Source organism: Delphinus delphis, chromosome 5 (assembly GCF_949987515.2).
Source record: "Delphinus delphis chromosome 5, mDelDel1.2, whole genome shotgun sequence".
Classification (NCBI taxonomy): domain Eukaryota; kingdom Metazoa; phylum Chordata; class Mammalia; order Artiodactyla; family Delphinidae; genus Delphinus; species Delphinus delphis.
In genome coordinates, this window is record NC_082687.1 from 72,714,501 (window position 1) to 72,732,529 (window position 18,029).

General features: G+C 40.1%; 1 protein-coding gene across 5 annotated transcripts in view; it reads right to left on the minus strand.

The window, feature by feature from the left end:
* The window catches only part of GRXCR1 (glutaredoxin and cysteine rich domain containing 1), a 305,190-nt gene that overhangs the window by 109,203 nt on the left and 177,958 nt on the right, over positions 1 to 18,029 (minus strand). Inside the window, exon 1 of one of the 5 annotated variants that reach the window (XM_060012623.1) lies at positions 2,882 to 3,274. The exons of the other annotated variants lie outside the window; for them this stretch is intronic. Coding sequence (XP_059868606.1) covers positions 2,882 to 3,265 — 384 coding nt within the window. The 5' untranslated portion in view covers positions 3,266 to 3,274. Of the gene's footprint in view, positions 1 to 2,881; positions 3,275 to 18,029 lie in introns of those variants that run through there. 5 annotated transcript variants of the gene reach the window in all.

The following is an 18,029-nucleotide window of genomic DNA, read 5'->3' on the forward strand; positions in this document are numbered from 1 at the left end:
TACATTCTTGTCATCTCTGAGAAAAATGAAAAAGTCAGGCATCTGAAAAGCCATAACTTAGACCAGCTCCAGGCTCTTGAGTGATTCACCAACGAACCACAGTCTATAAGGGCCACCTGATCATCCAGGTGACCTTTTCTCTCCTGGCCCATCAGTACCCTTCAAAACCTTGATTAATACTGCACATTCTCAATTACCCAGAATTCTATAGGGTAAATTAATTGACAAACGAAATGAAAATTTGTTCTGATGTCCCTTTTACAGACAACTTTCTAAATAAGTGCTGCTAAGAAGTGTAAACGTTTGGAGCAAATAATTTCAATGACTATTCTCTGCACAGTTGAAATTTTTGCAAAGCACATGCCAATGTTTTATGAGACAGCAATAACATAATGGAAAACTAATAGAGAGGAAGCAAAGTGATTTACAGGGTCTTTGAAAGATATTATTTGTATTTAGGGCTCCCTCTCAAGTTTCAGATTGAGTGCTTTAAGATTGTATAACCTAAAAGGGAAGAAAAACTTGTTTCTTCAATCTCAGTTCCTTTCTTCAATAAGATGGGCTGTGCATTGGAACCTTAATCAAATATCCAAGATATGACTCCTGACTCCTCACTTTTCCTCACTGAGAGAAATTGCTACATTACAGTTACATCTAGTTAAGTTTGCTGCTTACTTTCCAAGGAATTCGGAAAATATACAGAGATCCAGGGAAGAGTCACATCTGGCCCCTATATCACACTTAGGGGAGTAATTGAATGGTAACTTCTGCTTTTACCCCCCTGGGGATTCTCTGCTACTGTACTGTGGGATGCCTGTTGGTGTGCCCTACTCAGTCATCCTAAGACATATGCCTAAGATATTTGTCATCCGTTATGACATACACATCTCTTAGCAAGCAGCAAGTATCCAAGTCAGCTCTCAACATAACGCTGTGTAGACTGCACTGCACAACTCCAAGCGGTGCTGCTCACACAGTGATGTGAATGGAGCCCCTTAGAATAGTGCAGCTGGCAGCCTGATTCAAGGTAGGAGCTCCTTTAACATTTTATCCTGGAGAGATGGGAGAATATTCCCATGACAATGATGGCAATGATAATGATGATGAACACTAACGATGATGGCCCAAATCTGTGAATACCTACAATGTGCTGATTACTCTATAATTATTTAAAAAAAGAATGACCAAAAGAAACTGATTAAATATCAGACTTTGAGGGACCTCTGCTAGGAACCATTATTGTTTTCTTAAAGCATGGGGTAAATGGAATGAGGTTAAATTACTAGAAAATGACAGATTTTTTTCGCCAAAAAAGGGTGGGATGGAATTATGCATAAAAATATAAGTAAATATTGTAACCTAATCTAGTACTAAATTTGGACTTTGGAAGTTCTTCTATTTCCTCCTTGTGAATTTATAGCAGTACCAGGATAAAGCCATACGGAGGAAAAGCTCTTCTCTCATAGGTTTTGAAGATTTAAGATATTTACTCATAAGTGATAGGTTTCTTGAGAGATTTGAACAACAAATTCAAATCTAAGTACTAAAATTGGTACAGCAGTTTTGTAAATAATCCTCCAAATCATACAGCAATTGAAATCATGACAAGCTAAATTAATCACAAGAATGCAAACATTTTTAAACAATTGTTACAGAGTCTTGGTCTACACTTTAGCAATAACAATTTCTGCATTGGGTGAAACACAGAGGCCACTAAGATGAACTCAACCTAATGACTAGAAATCCACACAGGATTGCTTCCAACCTAGTAAAACATAGTCATCAGTTTCTGATTTTTGGTTCTCAACCCCCTCCCCTAATCTGTGAAATCCTTCACGGGTAAATTCTATAAATGAAAAAAACCTTTGCTTTTAACTGCTTTTATCCTTTGATTTCTTTTCTAAATCCTCATGATGTGACTTTTCCAAATACTTCCTTTAAGTGAAAAATAAGTGTCTTTGGTTAAAATCCCCACCACTCCCGTGTTGTTATATAATGTCAAGGCATTGAATAATTCATCACAAGAGATCATTTTATTTAAATATTGAGAATAATATAAAATTGTATTACAATGAAAAATACTGGCTTGCTATCTTAATGGTAGTGATTATGAATTCCATTCCTGAAATAATGATGCCTGTTTTTAACAGAAAATCATTTCACCAATGCTTCCAGGCAATTTCAAAAACTTAACATAAGATCACTGTCAAAGGCCCAGGACCTGAATAATACATTCCTACATTACTGCGCAGAATCTATCATATCTTAAGGGCTAATTTTTTACTATAAAATCTGGATCTCAATCTGTACATTTATAGAATAACTTTTTCAAGTGCTGCTCTAGAGTTCTTAAGCAAATTAATGGAGAAATGCACCTCAGATGAAATCTGCAACCTCCCCAGGAACGGGAGGAAGTCTTTATATCTACATAACATTCCAGCTGAATCCAACTCCACTGAATGCAGTACTCAGCCTTTTCTGGTTTAAATATCTATACAAGTGATGATAAATGCTAAACTGGTGTCTTAAGGATGATCAACCAGAAATTAACTCCTAAGCTTTGCTCAAATGCTTTGAAGACTACAGTTTGTCTTCTTCCCTTCCTTGGCTAAGAAACAGATATACTGTTTTAGTCATTACACCCTAGAAGACGACTACTTAAATGTTAGGAATTTGGCTTTGAGAGGTCAATCTAGTTTGCTAAGCATATGACCTTATTTTTAATCAATGGCTGTTGAGACAATATCCTAGATGTAGAAGTGACTCATGAAGTATGTAGGAATCATGAATAAGAGAGGTTTGCTTTAAACTGGAGAACAGAGAGGTGTTGAGATGGTGAATTAGAAACAAAGATCAGGAAGGACAAAGTACAGTGACTTACCTCTAATACTTTGGTCAAATTGTTAAATAGAGCTTGTCCAGCACTGACTTTATATTTAACACCTCTGACTGTGCCATTTTTGCTTAAAATGTTGACTCTTCTTGTACCAAACCCCTTCTCGCTGGCAGCCCTTGCTAACACCAGCAAGTTATCCTGGTCATTCTCCTGCTCGTCCCCTTCTGATCCTATGTGGCCATTCTGCTGTCCATCAGACTCACTGAGTCCATCTATGCCACAGATACTGGCATATTCAGAATCCAGAGAGCCTGCCGGTCGCCCATCTTCATATACCTCCTTCAGAACTCGCCCACTGTGAGATGACGCGATCCGAAACCGGACTTTCCGTGACCTGTCATTTTCTGGCTTCATCTCCCTTTTCAGCATGGTCCCATCCACATAATAAGCTGTTCACATAATTCTGGTTCCCTGGTTACTGCATTAGTCCACTTTCCATATAGCAATACCAGAGCTTAATTCTAGTGACAGCAGCACTCATATGAAACTAACATCAAAACGAAAGAAGATTCCCAAGAACTTACAGTGCATCTCTGCTATTAATAATGAATGTGTGTGTGTGTGCTATGGTTACCTTTAAACTAAAACCTGCAAAGTGATCCCAGCCTTTAAATATTAAATAGCCATGGTGGAGGCTTTAGCAAGACAAGTGCAAGAAAGTAGCATGCAATGAAACAGAAAATAAGTCTGGGGCAAGGAGATGAAAGACTTGGACTTTGAAGCCAGTGGTGAGTGTTGAAAAGGATCTTAGCAGCAGAAATACCTCTAACAGCTCAGAATGGAGACCAGGGATAAAATATGGAATCAAATGTGTAGGAGGGGAGGTGTCATAGTCTTCTCACAGTGCTTATTCCTTCTGTCTTTCATGCTCTTTAAAAAGGGCAGTGAACATATTACATGCCTGCATAGAGCTATCAATATTAGCTCTTATTAAATCATCAGTTAGACTTCATCCATATTGTATACGATGAATTTTCAATCTACACCTTCATCTTCATGCACAAGCAGTTTTACTGAAGAATAGCTTTTTAACAGGTTATAACAAGGAATATCTTTTCTTTTGTTGCTTTCCCACTTTTGCTAGCAGAAAACACTCCTCTCTTTGACAAAGGGAAAGGTTTTGGAAAGGAAACATGGAACAGCGAGGGAAGAATGGAAAATCCTCCAAGCCAGCCAGATCAGCCAAAGTAATCCAGGTGATCAACATTGATAAATATCATATCCAAATCACCCATGCATAGCGAAGGGTCCGCCTTACGCTGTGCTCAGTGGATTTTCTGTCACTTTGGCAAGCACCTGAAGAAGCTCCTAAGATACAAGGACATATTGGAACTTATACCATAGTAAGTGCCCCAACCTGTCTGAAACTCCAGAGGGAGGATACTCAGCTGGCTCTCATACTGAGTTTCAAGCTTTTTTTATCTTTGTAAGTCTTTACCTGATTATAAACTCAATTTATACTTACTTCAGAAAAAACAGCTTAAAGTTGAAAATAAAAGTCACAACTAACGTCACCAGAGATGTTAGTAATTTTGTGAAATGTCTTCCAGTGTGTATGAAGGTGAGATGCTCTGATGCACACATAACTACATTGCTCAGCCTCCTGCATTTAAGGGAGAGGAAGCAAATGCTTAGCTTTTGCCGAGGGGACGTGAGCGAAAGTGACGTGTCATTTGTGGGCCAAGGCAGTTGACAGACAGTGTCCTGTCCATGCTATTTCTCTTCCCACCTGCTACCTGGACGGCGCCAGCAATCTTGTCATATGCTGAGCTTGTCAGAATCACAGAGAAACTCACAGCCACGACCACTGCATTGGGCTACAAATAAAAGGAAGTATATGCTAGTGTAAGAAGATATGTGCCCTGATGTATAATATGCCCTAGATATTTATAATTCACACACCTGTCTTAAGCTAAAATAAAAAATTAAGCTTTTCTCTTCAGTGGATAAATCTTTGTAATTCATTTTTCATTCAGGCAATGAGTATCCCACAATCATCTACTGAGTGCCACCCAAGAGTAAGACATAGCTGGCGACTATAGCAAATATAAAGATATATAAAATTATGTCCCATACCTTCCATTGGTAACATAATGCTTAGACAAAATAGCTATAGTTCAACACAGTGTATTTTAAGCATATACAGAATCTCTCTTTCTTGAAATAACAAAATTTCTAGTCATCGCCAATAAAACATTATCAATGCTATTCTCAACACTCTCCACTCTCATTTTGTTTACAATTTGTTCCCAGCTGCTCAATGTGAACGTAGCACTTTCTAACTATTCCACTTGCCACCTTTTCCCAGTATCAGTTTATTATTCCCTACATTATAATTGCTTTGCCAGTCTAGCATCCCCCCCTTGAGCAAGAATTTCCTTCTTTTCCTTCAGAGGTATTCTTACCATCATTTATTCATTTAACAATATTTATTGGGCACCTACTAAATGTCCAAAAGTTGCTGGATCTATGCAGGTGAATGTAATAGGCATGATCCCTGCCTTGAGAGTTAGGTAACATTCAATAAACAAATAAAGATAATAATGAAAACTGTAACAAGCATGACCAAGTGAAAAAAAGTGGATATAATCAGAAATGATATAAGGGAGCCTACTTTAGAAAAGTCACAGTAAGCCTCTCTGAAGAGAAGACATTAAACTAGGGTCTAGCAAAATTAGAAGAGATTGATTGAGGTGGGAAGGAGTAGCTGGAGATAGTTCCTAAACTTCAGTGGCAAGTGAAAAGGCCCTGAGGCAGAAAACAATAGGTTCGTTGAAAGAACTAAAAAAAGACAGAGTGGCCAAAGACAAGTATAACTCCCATTCTACAAAGCTCTTCTCAAAAGAGGGCAAGACTAGCGAGACCTTTCCTTCCTAACCTAACCCTTGATTTATGCTACCCCTCAAAACATGAACAAAACCCCCATTAACATGATAAACCATATTACCAATACAGAAATATTTCAAGTTTGTTACCAATGGGCATCTATTTATTTAAAATAGAAAGTTAAAAATTCCAGAAGCTATAGAGCGTCAAATGTTTCATTAACCAAACTAGAACTACTTTGGAAATTACCATGAATGATGTATTCACAGAAAAAAATACTCCTTGTTCAATTCCCAGTAGAAACAATAACCTAGCAGCTATACCTAGGCCTGGATATTTCTTGTTGGCATTAGTTTTTTAATCAGAATATCTAATTATTTCCTTATTTGCAGAGAAAGTATGACATCAAAATATAATTATTCTTTTACTCATCTTGTCTCCAAATATTGCCCCACATACTATTCTGTGTGTGATCATCACTGCATGGTGAGAAGTAATTTTAACCATATTTCTAGCATTTGGAGCATAAGTTTTTAATCCCTTGGATCACAGTAAATATGTGCAAAATGTCTCCATTTGCTGCTACTTTACAGCTATCATATTCACTACTTTATTTTTTGGTCTTGCAGAAATACTGCCAGTCGTTGGCAAGGTAATGGTCTTTTCTCCAGCAACACTTGTCCCTAGAGAAGCAATAAATCATGACTCACTCCCCAAGTGCTGTTCTCAGAACTTCTGTTTGGATGGAAAGAACCAATCAATTTTTATTTTCTAACTACATTGGTGATTAGAAGGAGAAAAAAAAGATTTACTAACCATCAGTAAAATAGGAAAAACAAGCTACCCCTGAAACTTTTCAGCTTATAGAATATTGAACTTTTCTTAACACACATGAATTTGCAAATCAAAATTCACAGCTCAATTATTCATTTGAAGGGCAGAGAACTTCTAATCAGAAAAGAAACTCAGTGCAATAAAGAAAATATTCTTTGAAAACAGGACTATTATTTTATTATATAACGAGAAAGATGGATGATTTCTTAGTTTATAGATTAGCGGTTAAGAACGGGGGCTGTGGGTGTACACAATGCTGGGTTTAAACCTTGGATATGCCACCCCTAAGTGACCTTGAGCCTCAGTTTCCTCATCAGTCAAACAGTAGTTTTTATTGCATAGAATGTTTGGCAAGATTGACTAGAATGATATATATGAAGTGCTTTGAATGCTGATCAACAGAGGGTAGCTATAAATCCCAAGTTACTTAAAATAGCTAAACATACATATAGTCATCCCTAGGTATCCTGGGGGATTGGTTCCGGGACCCCCATGGTTACTAAAATCCATGGATGCTCAAGTCCCTTATTAAATGGCATGGGGGGGGGGGGCTTCCCTGGTGGCGCAGTGGTTGAGTGTCCGCCTGCCGATGCAGGGGACATGGGTTCGTGCCCCGGTCCGGGAAGATCCCACATGCCGTGGAGCGGCTGGGCCCGTGAGCCAGGGCCGCTGAGCCTGCGCGTCCGGAGCCTGTGCTCCGCAACGGGAGAGGCCACAACAGTGAGAGGCCCGCTATCGCAAAAAAAAAAAAAAAAAAAAAAAAAGGCATGGGGGGAGGAGTCAAGATGGCGGTGTGGGAAGATGCAGAGTTCACATCTCCCCATAACTAGGGTGTCTGCTGGACACTGATGGGGGACCCCAATGCCTAAGAAGACGGGAAGAACCCCCAAGCGAACCAGTAGAGCGTGGGGGAACTGAGCGGGGAGGAGAAGTGGAGGCTGGACAGGACCGATGCCTGAAGGGTGGCTGAGAGCAGGGGAGGGGTTTCCATACCTGGGGGGGCCCTCAGGGGCTTGGATCAGCAGGGAGCAGGCCCAGCATTTCCCCTGCCCAATCCACCGGGGAAGTCGGCCAGCTCTCAGGCCGGGTCCTACACCCTCAGAGGTCCCCTCCGGGCTGGGTTAGTCCTGGAGGCATAGAAGGGAATCCAGGAGAACAAGAGAGGCAGGCAGGAGGGGCCCTCCAGGACCGGAGGAGTGGGAGAAGAGTGGAGGGCGTTCTGGAGGAGTGGGAGAAGAGTGGAGGGCGTTTGGTCCACCCACTGGGGCCCTAAGCTCCCAGGTCGATCTCCCACTCTCCAAAGCTCACTCCAGGCTGCGTGGGCCCTGGGGGCATAGGAGGGAGGCCAGGGAGATCAGGAGAGGCAGGTAGGTGGGACACTCCAGGATGGAAGGAGCAGGAGAGGAGCGGAGGGAGGGCGTTTGCCCCACCCACTAAGGCCCAGGGAGCCTGCTAAGTTCCCAAGCAGATCCCCACCCTCCAAAGCCCACTACAGGCTGAGTGGGTCCTGGGGACATAGGAGGGAGGCCAGGAGGCTTGCAGGAGGGGCTCTCCAGGACAGGAGGAGCAGGAGATGAATGGAGGGCGTTTGCCCCGCCCACTCGAGCCCAGGAAGCCCGCTGGGCTCCCAGGTGGGGTTGCCCACCCTCTGAGGCCAGAGGCCACTTCTGGTCTGGGCATGGGGTCACTTCTGTTCTGTTGAGCCTAAGCCCCACCCCCCCACTCCCCCACCTTTTCCAGCCCTGTGAGTACTAAGCATAGGCCCTGCCCACCACCCAAACCTCACCCATGCATAGGCCATGCCCTCCACTACCAAGGCCTTATCCACCTTTTTTTTTTTTTTTTTTTTTTTTTGCCGCCCAGTGTGTTTGGCAGGATCTTGGTTCACAAGTCAGGAGTAGGACCAAAGCTCCTGCAGTGGGAGCACCAAGTCCGAACCACTGGACTAACAGATAACCCTCAGACCCCAGGGAATATTCATCAGAGTGAGGTCTCCTGGAGGTCCTCACTTCAGCACCAAGACCCAGCTCTACCCAATAGCCTACAATCTGCAGTGCTGGAAGCCTTAGGCCAAACAACCTAAGACAGGAACACAATGCCACTCAAAAAAAAAGAAAAAAAAATGAGATGGCAAAAAAATATGTCACAGATGAAGGAGCAAGGTAAAAACCTAAAAGAGCAAATAAATGAAGAGGAAATAGGCAATCTACCTGAAAAAGAATTCAGAGTAATGATAAGAAAGAGGATCCAGAATCTCAGAAATAGAATGGAGGCACAGATTGAGAAAATACCAGAAATGTTTAAAAAAGAACTACAAGAGCTAAAGAACAAACAAACAGAGATGAACAACACAATAAATGAAATGAAAACTACACTAGAAGGAATCAAAAAGTGAATAAATTAGGCAAAAGAATGAATAAGTGAGCTGGAAGACAAAATGGTGGAAATATCTGCCAAGGAGCAGAATAAAGAAAAAAGAATGAAAAGAACTGAAGACAATCTCAGAGACCTCTGGGACAATACTAAATGCGCCAATATTCAAATTATTGGGGTCCCAGAAGAAGAAGAGAAAAAGAAAGGGTCTGAGAAAATATTTGAAGAGATTATAGTGGAAAACTTCCCTAACATGGGAAAGGAAATAGTCACCCATGTCCAGGAAGCGCAGAAAGTCCCATACAGGATAAATCCTAGGAGAAACACACCAAGACACATATTAATCTAACTAACAAAAATTAAATTCAAAGAAAAAATATTAAAAGCAGCAAGGGAAAAACAAAAAATAACATACAAAGGAATCCCCATAAGGTTATCAGCTGATTTTTCAGCAGAAACTCTGCAGGCCAGAAGGGAGTGTCAGAATACACATAAAGTAAAGAAAGAGAAAAACCTACAACCAAGATTACTCTACCTGGCAAGGATCTCATTCAGATGACGGAGAAATCAAAAGCATTTCAGACCAGCAAGAGCTAAGACAATTCAGCACCAAACCAGCTTTACAACAAATGCTAAAGAAACTTCTCTAGGCGGGAAACACAGTAGAAGAAAAAGACCCACAAAAACAAACCCAAAACAATTAAGAAAATGGTAATAGGAACATACATATTGATAATTACCTTGAATGTAAATGGATGAAATGCGCCAACCAAAAGACACAGACTGGCTGAATGGATACAAAAACAAGACCCATATATATGCTGTCTACAAGAGACCCACTTCAGACCCAGGGACACATACAGACTGAAAGTGAAGGGATGGAAAAAGGTATTCTATGCAAATGGAAATCAAAAGAAAGCTGGAATAGCAATACTCATATCCGATAAAATAGACTTTGAAATAAAGACTGTTATAACACATAAGAAAGGACACTACATAATGATCAAGGGATCAATCCAAGAAGAAGATATAACAATTATACATGTTTATGCACCCAACATAGGAGTACCTCGATACATAAGGCAAATGCTAACAACCATGAAAGGGGAAATCTACAGTAACACAATAATAGTAGGGGACATTACCACCCCACTTACACCAATGGACAGAACATCCGAACAGAAAATAAATAAGGAAACACAAGCTTTAAATGACACAACAGGCCAGATAGATTTAATTGATATTTATAGAATATTCCACCCGAAAGTGGCAGAATACACTTTCTTCTCAAGTGCACATGGAACATTCTCCAGGATAGATCACATCTTGGGTCACAAATCAAGCCTCAATAAAGTTAAGAAAATTTAAATTGTATCAAGGACCTTTTCTGACCACAACGCTATGAGATTGGAAATCAATTACAGGAAAAAACTGTAAAAACCATAAATACATGGAGGCTAAACAGTGTGCTACTAAATAACCATGAGATCACTGAAGAAATCAAAGAAGAAATAAAAAATACATAGAAACAAATGACAATGAAAACACAATGACCCAAAAGCTATTCGACACAGCAAAAGCAGTTCTAAGAGGGAAGTTTATATCAATTCAATCTCACCTCAAGAAAAAAGAAAAATCTCAAATAAACAATCTAACCCTACACCTGAAGCAACTAGAGAAAGAAGAACAAAGAAAACCCGAAGTCAGTAGAAGGAAAGAAATCATAAAGATCAGAGCAGAAATAAATGAAATAGAAATGAAGAAAAAACTAGCAAAGATCAATAAAACTAAAACCTGGTTCTTTGAGAAGATAAACAAAATTGATAAACCCTTAGCCAGACTCATCAAGAAAAAAAGGGAGAGGATGCAGATCAATAAAATTAGAAATGAAAATGGAGAAATCACAACTGACACCACAGAAATACAAAGGATTATAAGAGACTACTACAAACAACTATATGCCAATAAAATGGACACCACGAAGAAATGGACAAATTCTTGGAAAGGTATATTTTCCAAGACTGAACCAGGAGGAATTAGAAAATATAAACAGACCTATCACAAGTGAAATTGAAACTGTAATTAAAAATCTTCCAACAAACAAAAGTCCAAGACCAGATGGCTTCACAGGTGAATTCTATCAAACATTTAAAGAATAGCTAACACAGATCCTTCTCCAACTCTTCCAAAAAATTGCAGAGGGAGAAACACTTCCAAATTCATTCTACAAAGCCACCATCACCCTGACACCAAAACCAGAAAAAGATATCACAAGAAAAGAAAATTATAGAACAATATCACTGATGAATATAGATGCAAAAATCCTGAACAAAATGCTAGGAAACAGAATCCAACAACATAGTAAAAGGATCAGACACCCTGATCAAGGGGGATTTATCCCAGGGATGCAAGGATTCTACAATATATGCAAATCTATGCAAATCAATCAATTGTATACACCATATCAACAAATTAAGGAATAAAAACCATATGATCATCTCAATAGATGGAGAAAAAGCTTTTGACAAAATTCAACACCGATTTATGATAAAAACTCTCCAGAAAATGGGCATAGAGGGAACCTATTTCAACAGAATAAAGGCCACATATGACAAACCCACAGAAAACATCACACTCAATGGTGAAAAACTGAAAGCATTTCCACTAAGATCAGGAACAAGACAAGGATGTCCACTCTTGCTACTCTTATTCAACATAGTTTTCGAAGTCCTAGCCACAGCAATCAGAGAAGGAAAAGAAATAAAAGGAATACAAATTGGAAAAGAAGAAGTAAAACTGTCACTGTTTGCAGATGAGATGATACTATACATAGAAAATCCTAAAGATGCCACCAGAAAACTACTAGAACTAATCAATGAATTTAGTAAGGTTGCAGGATACAAAATTAATGCACAGAAATCTCTGGCATTCCTATACACTAATAACAAAAAATCAGAAAGAGAAATTAAGGAAACAATCCCATTTACCATCACAGCAAAAAGAATAAAATACCTAGGAATAAACCTACCTAAGGAGGTGAAAGACTTGTACTCAGAAAACTATAAAACACTGATGAAAGATATCAAAGATGACATAAACAGATGGAGGAATATACCATGTTTTTGGATTGGAAGAATCAACATTGTGAAAATGACTATACTACCCAAAGCAATCTACAGATTCAATGTGATCCCTATCAAACTACCAATGGCATTCTTCACAGAATTAGAACCAAAAATTTTACAATTCGTATGGAAACACAAAAGACCCCAAATAGCCAAAGCAATCTTGAGAAAGAAAAATGGAGCTGGAGGAATCAGGCTCCCTGACTTCAAAGTATACTACAAAGCTACAGTAATCAAGATAGTATGGTACTGGCACAAAAACAGAAATATAGATCAATGGAACAGGATAGAAAGCCCAGAGATAAACCCATGCACATATGGTCACCTAACTTACGACAAAGGAGGCAAGAACATACAATGGAGAAAAGACAGCCTCTTCAATAAGTGGTGCTGGGAAAACTGGACAGCTACATGTAAAAGAATGAAATTAGAACACTCCCTAACAGCATACATAAAAATAAACTCAAAATGGATTAAGGACCTAAATGTAAGACCAGACACTATAAAACTCTTAGAGGAAAACATAGGAAAAACACTCTGACATAAACCACAGCAAGATCTTTTTTGACCCACCTCCAAGAGTAATGGAAATAAAAACAAAAATAAACAAATAGGACCTAATTAAGCTTCAAAGGTTTTGCACAGCAAAGGAAACCATAAACAGGACGAGAAGATAACCCTCAGAATGGGAGAAAATATTTGCAAATGAAACAATGGACAAAGGATTAATCTCCAAAATATACAAACAGCTCATGGAGCTCAATATCAAAAAAACAAACAATTCAATTAAAAAATCGGTAGAAGACCTAAATAGACATTTCACCAAAGAAGACATACAGATGGTCAAGAGGCACATGAAAAGATGCTCAACATCACTAATTATTAGAGAAATGCAAATCAAAACTATGAGATATGGTCTCACCCCAGTCAGAATGGCCATTATCAAAAAATCTAGAAACAATAAATGCTGAAAAAGGTGTGCTGAAAAAGGAACCTTCCTGCACTGTTGGTGGGAATGTAAATTGATACAGCCACTATGGAGAACAGTATGGAGGTTCCTTAAAAAACTAAAATTAGAACTACCATATAACCCAGCAATCCCACTACTGGGCATATACCCTGAGAAAACCATAATTCAAAAAGAGTCATGTACCACAATATTCATTGTAGCTCTATTTACAGTAGCCAGGACATGGAAGCAACCTAAGTGTCCATCGACAGATGAATGGATAAAGAAGATGTGGCACATATATACAATGGAATATTACTCAGCCATAAAAAGAAACGAAATTGAGTTATTTGCAGTGAGGTGGATGGACCTAGAGTCTATAATACAGAGTGAATTAAGTCAGAAAGAGAAAAACGAATACTATATGCTAACACATTTATATGGAATCTAAAAAAATATATATATGGTACTGATGAACCTAGCGGCAGGGCAGGAATAAAGACATAGACGTAGAGAATGGACCTGAGGACACAGTGGGGGAAGGGGAAGCTGGGGCGAAGTGAGAGTAGCATCAACACATATACACTACTGAATGTAAAACAGTTCGCTAGTGGGAAGCAGCAGCATAGCACAGGGAGATCAGCTCAGTGCTTTGCAATGACCTAGAGACATGGGATAGGGAGGGTGGGAGGGAGGCCCAAGAGGGAGAGTATATGGGGATATATGTTTGCATATGACTGATTCAATTTGTTGTACAACAGAAACTAACACAGTTTTGTGAAGCAATTATACTCCAATAAAGATCTATTAAAGAAATAAAGTAAAATGTCATAGTATTTGCATATAAGGTACACACATCCTCCCATATACTTCAAATCATCTCTAGATTCTTATAGTACCTAACACAATGTAAATGCTATTAAATCGTTGCCAGTGTGTGCCAAATTTAAGTTTTGTTCTTTGGAACTTTACAGAATTTTTTCAAATATTTCCATCCATGGTTGTTTGAAACCATGGATGTGGAACCTCATGGATATGGAGTGCCGACTGTACCGTTTGGAGGACAGTGAGAAGAATGGAGCCAGGTGAGCATAATTAAGTGACAGAGAATCAAGGCAATTTGTTTGTGGTCTGATTCGAGGGCTTGGAGGCTGAATCAGTCTGTCATCACTTAGATCCTAGGAGAAGGGCTCCAGTTTGCACAAGCTTGTCTGCTCTATACCATTATGGACTGTTGACTATATACTAAGTGCTGTACTGGGAGCAGGGGGTTTCAGTGCTGGCTTATACCTGTCACCTTGGATCCTGAGAGGACATGGTTGTCTCAGAGTCCCGGGGCTGCTCAACTGTGGACTCAACATGCACCCAGCATTTCTGTTACATAATTACCTCAACTATAAAATTAACATAGCCACCAATGAAGGAGGACCAATAAAGAGGTCCCAGAGGAGCAGCTTCCCAAAATAGACTTTCACAGTTCAATTCTCATCTTTGATTTCACTACTGTATTTTGTAGAGTGTTTTGCATACAAATGGCACCCAGAGAAATGTTTGCTGACTTAAAATTAGCTAAATTAGATTTTAATGTCAGAACAAACTGACCTCACATTTAGGAGACAGGTAAATTACAACTAACGTGATTGCTTTCATCTCTTTCTATCCTGCTTCCAGTCTATATGCAAGGTGGGATATAATGTCTATTTACTTTCCAGGCAAAAATCTAAGTCATATAATGCTATTGGTGTCATTAAAGGCAACATCTACACTACATTAGAAATTGTTGAATGCTACAGAGTAAATGGTATACTCTACCTGTAGAATCCAAGTCCCAGAAGAAATTAAAGAGCAATGAATCAAGTCTACCTATTTAGGTGTTGAAACCTTGACTTGGCTGTCTTCAACTTATAAAAGCCAAGAGATTCAAACGTCCAGTCCACTTAGCAGCAAGTAGCTATAAGCTCAAGCTTCATTCTCGAGCATGAAACAAGGATTTTGCTATTTTCTCTTGAATAAGGAGTTTCTTGTGTATTTTGTAGTAAGTTTCTTCAAATTGGAAGGAAGAAAGTTCACTTTTATGTCCTTGTTCATTCAGATTGTCACTATGTAGAATATTTATAAATATGTCTTATAGTATCAATAAAAAGATTTTGAACTACCTTCATTATTACTTCAGGATATTGGCGTATGGATCTGACATCTCTTAATTACCAATAAAGAGAAGAATGAATGAATAAAATTAAGCATACATTTATCCTACACATGGGACATATACTTTTCAAAATTCTGCATGGAACCATAACAAAAACAAATCCAACTGCCCCAGGATGGAGAAAAGGTCAGATAGGATGAATGAATATGGTACTCAAGAATAAATATTAATGAATAAAGCATCAAAAATACTGAACTGGGGGAGAGTGGCCAAGATGGCAGAGTAGAAAGACCCTGAGCTCACCTCCTCTCATGAGGACACCAAAATCACAATGACCTGCAGAACAACCATCAACAAAAAAGACTGGAAACTATCAGAAAAGCTCTTCAACAACTAAAGACATAAAGAAGGAACCACAACAAGATAGGTAGGAGGGGCAGACTCACAATATAATCAAATCTCATACCCCATGGGTGCGCAACCCATAAACTGAGGAATAATTATATTGCAGAGGTTCTCCCACAGGAGTGAGAGTTCTAAGCCCCACGTCAGGCTCCAGCCCAGGGGTCTGGCACCAGGAAGATGAGCCCCCAGAGCATTTGGCTTTAAAGGCCAGTTGAGCTTAATGGCAGGAGCCCCGCAGGACTTGGGGGAAGAGAGACTTCACTCTTAAAGGGCAGACACAAAATTCCACATGCACCAGGACTCAGGGAAAAAGCAGTAATTTGATATGATCCTGGGCCAGACCTCCCTCCTGGTCTTGGAGAGTCTCATGGAGAGTTGGGAGGAGGCTGAGGCTCACCCTAGGGACATAGACACTGGTGGCAAAAATATTGTAGACCAGTCATACACATGAACGCTGCTGCTGGCAACTGCCATCTTGGCTCATTAGCGCCAACACCCAACAATCTATAGGCACAAGTGCTGGAATGCCTCAGGCCAAAAAATTAAGCATTCAGGGACCCAGCCCCACCCAACAGCAGACAGGCAGCTGAAAGACTTCCTGAGCCCACAGCCACCTCTAGACATGCCCCCAGACATGGCCCTACCTACCAGAAGGCCAAGACCCAGCTGCACCCACCACTGGGAAGACACTGGCCCTTCCCAACAGGAAGCCTGCACTAGGCTCTAGACCAGCTTCACCCACCAGGGGGCAGACACTAGAAGCAAGAAAACTATGATCCTGCAGCCTGTGGACTAAGCCCACCAACAGCAACCCAGACCCTACCCTGAGACCAGGTGGGCCTCAGTGCTGTCCACTAGCAGACCACAGTAACCTTCAGGACACACTGGGCCCCATAACCAACAGTGTCAGGAACTGCCCCCTTCCATTAATGATCTGAAATGAGCTCTGGGATCTCTGGGCCCTGCAGTCAGACTCCAGGAACCAGCTGTGCCTGACAGTAACTGGTACTAACTCCAGGACCTGGCTTCACCTGCCAGTGGGTGGGCAACGTCCCTAGAGTATTTGGGACCATGACTCCACCCACCCGTGGACCCAGGGCCCCAGGACCCACTGGTTCTGCAACCAGCTGCCTCATAACCAGGCCACACTAAATAGCAGCAGGCACATCCTCATAAGGCAGAGCCTGGCAGCCAACCGGACCAGGGACCAACCAAGTCTACCAGACTGCCCATATGATAGCCTGCCACAACAGAGGGACACAAGAAACCCATTTAGGGGGAACCACTGGAGCATAGAGTTTGGGTGACAAGAGGGGAGTTCACAGCTGGGATGCATAGGACATCTGTTACAGAGGGTCACTTCTCCAAGGTCGAAAAACATAACTAACCTACCACATACATAAAAATACAAGTATCAGCTTAGACAAAACGAGGCAGCAGAGAAATATGTTTCAGAAGAAGGAACAAGATAAAACGCCAGAAGAACTAAGTGAAGTAGAGATAGGCAACCTACCCAATTAAAGAGTTCAGAGTAATGATCATAAAGATGATCAAAGAATTTGGGAGAATAGATGCACAGAGTGAGAAGTTAGAAGATTTTAACAGAGTTAGAAAATATAAAGAACAAGCAAAGAGATAAAGAATACAATAACTAAAATGAAAAATACACTAGAAGTAATCAATAGTAGACTAAATGATACAGAAGAACGGATCAATGCGCTAGAAGACAGAGTAGTGGAAAACACTGCCACTGAACAGAAAAAAGAAAAGAAATGAGGACAGTTTAAGAGACCTCTGGGACAACATCAAGGGCACTAATATTTGCATTATAGGGGTCCCAGAATCCCAGAAGGAGAAGAGAGAGGAAAAGGGCCTGCGAAAATATTTGAAGAGATAATAGCTGGAAACTTCCTTAATCTGGAAAGGAAACAGTCACCCAACTCCAGTAATCACAGAGAGTCCCATATGGATTAACCCAAAAAAGGAACACACCGAGACACGTTGTAATAAAAATGACAAAAATTAAAGATAAAGAGAGAATATTAAAAGCAACAAGGGAAAAGCAACAAATAACATACAAAGGAACTCCCACAAAAACTATCAGCTGATTTTTCACACAAAGCTATAGGGAGGTTAAAAGACAAAAGTAGTAAAATCATTTGTATAGAGTTAAGGGATACAGAATACAGTTAGATGTAAAATATGATATCAAAAATAGTAATCATGAGGGGAGGAGAGTACAAATGCAGGGTTTTTAAAATGCATTTGAATTTAAGAGACGCAGCAACTTAAAACAATCATGAATTTATATAGACTGCTATACAAAAATCTCACTGTGACCACAAACCAAAAATCTGTAATAGATATGCACACAAAAAGAAAAAGGAGGGCTTCCCTGGTGGCGCAGTGGTTGAGAGTCCGCCTGCCGATGCAGGGGACACGGGTTCGTGCCCCAGTCCGGGAAGATCCCAC